The 3,270-nt window shown below is 44.7% G+C and overlaps 1 protein-coding gene across 2 annotated transcripts; it reads left to right on the top strand.

Moving 5' to 3' along the window:
- Positions 1 to 744: 744 nt before the first annotated feature.
- LOC103695748 lies at positions 745 to 2,465 on the top strand. Of its 2 annotated transcripts, none has more exons than XM_008777154.4 (4): positions 745 to 1,153; positions 1,294 to 1,485; positions 1,568 to 1,738; positions 1,899 to 2,465. In XM_008777154.4, the coding sequence occupies exons 1-4, from the start codon at positions 1,148 to 1,150 to the stop codon at positions 1,953 to 1,955; spliced, it is 426 nt and encodes a 141-aa protein (XP_008775376.1). In that variant the 5' UTR covers positions 745 to 1,147; the 3' UTR covers positions 1,956 to 2,465. The 2 variants fall into 2 exon arrangements, with proteins under 2 accessions (XP_008775376.1, XP_038973502.1); XM_039117574.1 differs by lacking the exon at positions 745 to 1,153 and adding an exon at positions 1,156 to 1,229.
- The last annotated feature ends 805 nt before the right edge of the window (positions 2,466 to 3,270 follow it).

Below are 3,270 nucleotides of genomic sequence, written 5' to 3'. Positions count from 1 at the left end.
GAGTAGGTTATCAATCTCATATATATATATATATATATATATATATAAAAGATGAATCGATGTGTCCACGTAATAAGCCATTAGAAGTTCGATCCATCCATGAGCTCGTTGATTTGTCTAACTAATAATTTCTCCTGAACCACACCACATCACTGAAAGTCTAAAACAATACAACCGTTTTACCATCAAAAGCCAATTATCAGAGTAACGATCTATACCGCATTTAAAAACCTTTAATCCTCAACTAACTCCTGGACTCCACAACAATAAAAAGCTGCCCGTACCGTTACCCAGAATCACAGACCTCGTTACCAGTCCAACAAAAGGTTAACAGTTAAAGGTCTCGTTCGTGGACCCTGTCAGATAAAGAAATAATGACTCATCAGCAGCATTCGTCCGCTAGCCCATCACTTAGGTGAGCTCATAGCACCCCTCCCGTAGGGTCCTCACCGTGTCAGTTTAAAGCCCCTCCAAACTCCAAGCCCTGACAGTGGGATTAATGGCTACAAAACGTAACTTGCATTAAAAGGCAAGGCAAGAGAAAGTATCCATTAGTTTTTGAATCCAACCTCCCCTCACTCTTCTCCCACCAACTGTGCGGTAAAACTATGGCTTAAATGAGTTCACGTGACCAACATGGGGAAGAGGTTGGTGGAGACTTGGAGCCTTTGGAGCAGGGGAGAGTTAAAAAAAATAGTCCTCTTGGCTCCGGATTTCAAAGCTCGAGGCTGAATCTTTGGTAAAACGTCAAACGCCCCTTGCCGCCCCGCTCTCTGGTCTCGAGTCCCCGTGCGTGGGGGCCAGGCTACCCACTGCTGGCCTCGGGATAGGAGCCGGAGAGAGAGAGAGAACAAGGGTGGGAGAGGAAACGAATGGTACCCTACGGGCATGAGTAGGCCTCCCCTCCTGAGGGCAAGCCATGCGTGCTAATGAAGGGGCCAAAGCCCAAGCTTTAAGCACTCCTGGTCCTTATCCCTACGACGAAGACCTCTGGCCTACTCTCTCTCACTCTATCCTCCTCCTCAGCCTCTCTGTAACCACCTCCTGTTCCTCTGGATTCTGTCTTCTTCTTAGCCTATATAATTATTAGAACTCTACTATTTCTGGCATCCACTTTGCTCTGTCTACCTCTTTGTTTTTGAGGCAAATGGAGGTATGTGAAGGGCTATCTCTGGGACTGGCTTCTTTCCATTACGCTTGGAATACTAAGAAGTGGTTTTGGTTATTAGGTAGTTCTCTTTGTTCTCTGGTTTTCTTATTTCCCCTGATGTAGGAGCTGAGTTTTGCTTGTAGGACATGAAGAGGCGCCAGATACCGGCGTTTGGGAACTGGGACTCCTGCGATGAGCTCCCGATTACTCAGTACTTCGAGACAGCGAGGCAGGCCGGTTTGATCCGTGGCCATTACTTTGCAGAGGATGGTGATCTCTTCAAGGTGCCCGTGCCTGTGAAGCCACCTCACCATCACCACCACCACCACAAAAAGGTACTAAGTTCAAGTCTCATAGCCCTTTAACTCTCGCTTGCCACTCTCTCATGGTTCTCATTTTGTTTTGTTTCGGTTTTAGGTGAGGAAAGGGGCAGGAGAGAAGCAGCAGAATGGGAATGAGCAGCAGAGGAAGCAGGGGAGGGTGTGTGATGTGGGAGCTCAGAGCCCAAGAAAGTCAAGAGCTCCCAAGGCTGTGGATGAGGACTTGTACAAGATCCCCCCGGAGCTCCTCTACCAAAAGCCTAAGAGGGTACTCATCTTTACCCCTGCTTCTTTTCTTCAATACATTGCATGAGATAGTTGGAGTAAAGGTCTGGTGGCACTCTAGATTCCCAATTGGACCTTCAAATGCTTGGAATTTTGGTTCAAACTCTAAGCTAAATCTTTTGATATGTTGTGATTGGCTGCAGAAGAGGATGCTGAGGAGTTTGTGGTCAGGGTGCCTGGGACTTGACTGCATTGCCTGAGAATGGAGTGAGAGAGAGTGAAACAGAAGTGTTGCATCACAGTGCGTGCTGTCTGTACTTCTTTTTCTTCTTTTTTTCACCTTTTCTTCCTTTGATTAATGCGCGATGTGATGCATCGTAAGACTGTCTTCTCAACTGGGAATGGAGGAAGCTGTCTGACTCTATAGCAGCCCTTTGTGTAGTAGTGCTACTAAACTGTATTATTTAAGGGTGTCTGGTGATATAGATAATCGAGAAATAATGTAACGAAGACTGTTCGGTAGGGTAATTTCCTGATAACTTCTGCTATATTTCAATCTACTGACGTCTTCCATGCGCTCGAGTTTGGCTTTTTTTGGCTACGAAAGGCTGAAGTGGTGCCTTCAAGATGGAGACAAGTCCTTATGGGAAGTTTGTCTTCTCTGTCGCAAAAGAAGTTGTCAAAGGTAAAGAAATCTTGGAGATTTGCCTCGTAATCTTTGTTTAGCTTTGAAATCAATATGTATGCAAGAGCTTTCCTCGTTTTGTGAATTGTTAGCAGGTAATCTTTGAGTCTAAGTGATCACAATTTAATTGGAGTTTAATAGATTTGACATAAATTACGTTCTAGAGTATTGCATATAAAAAATTAGACAAATTATATGGATTTTTCCCATGCTTCTCAAAATGAAAGGTTTTTTTTCTGCTAAAACAAATGTATCATGCATTACAGGTATGGATATAACCAAAAAAAATCAAAAAATAATAAATTTCGGAGCGTACCAAGTAACTCTCTCTTCCACCTAAAGAGTATCTCTCCCACTCAAAGAGTATCTCTGGAGTGATTGGACATATAGGAGGCTACCAATTTGCTGTCCCATTGGCTTTCAATATACATACTTTGCCTGCAAGGCCATCTCACCTCAGACCATAGCTCGAATATTTCTAAGCAGCGGGTGGTAGTTGCCCACTCCATCCACGTTCTGCTGGATCCAATCAAAAACTGTCGTCGAATCACCCTCAAGCAATACGGCTCTAGTCTGCAGTATCCGTCGAGCATAACTCAAACCAGCCCAAGCCACCCTCAGCTCCGCCCTCGGAACTAAGATGTCGAAGATCTGGCAACTATTAGCCACAATCATCCTGAATTCTAGGCCTCTGATGATAAAGTTGACACCTCCCCTACTTCCGCTATCCAGAACGCATTCGTTGAAATTTACCTTGTGGAAACTCAGGGGTGGGGTCTCCAAGGTGAAAAACACTATACAAGACGTTCCATAAGGAAAAATAGAGCTCCAAGTATTCCAAACTATCAAGGGTCCATACAATAACTGCGAGTGAGCAATCTCGGCCGCCT

The sequence above is a fragment of the Phoenix dactylifera genome, unplaced genomic scaffold (assembly GCF_009389715.1).
Source record: "Phoenix dactylifera cultivar Barhee BC4 unplaced genomic scaffold, palm_55x_up_171113_PBpolish2nd_filt_p 000243F, whole genome shotgun sequence".
Classification (NCBI taxonomy): Eukaryota; Viridiplantae; Streptophyta; class Magnoliopsida; order Arecales; family Arecaceae; genus Phoenix; species Phoenix dactylifera.
The sequence above is the reverse complement of the archived record's forward strand: the minus strand, read 5'-3'. Positions and strand labels throughout refer to the sequence as shown.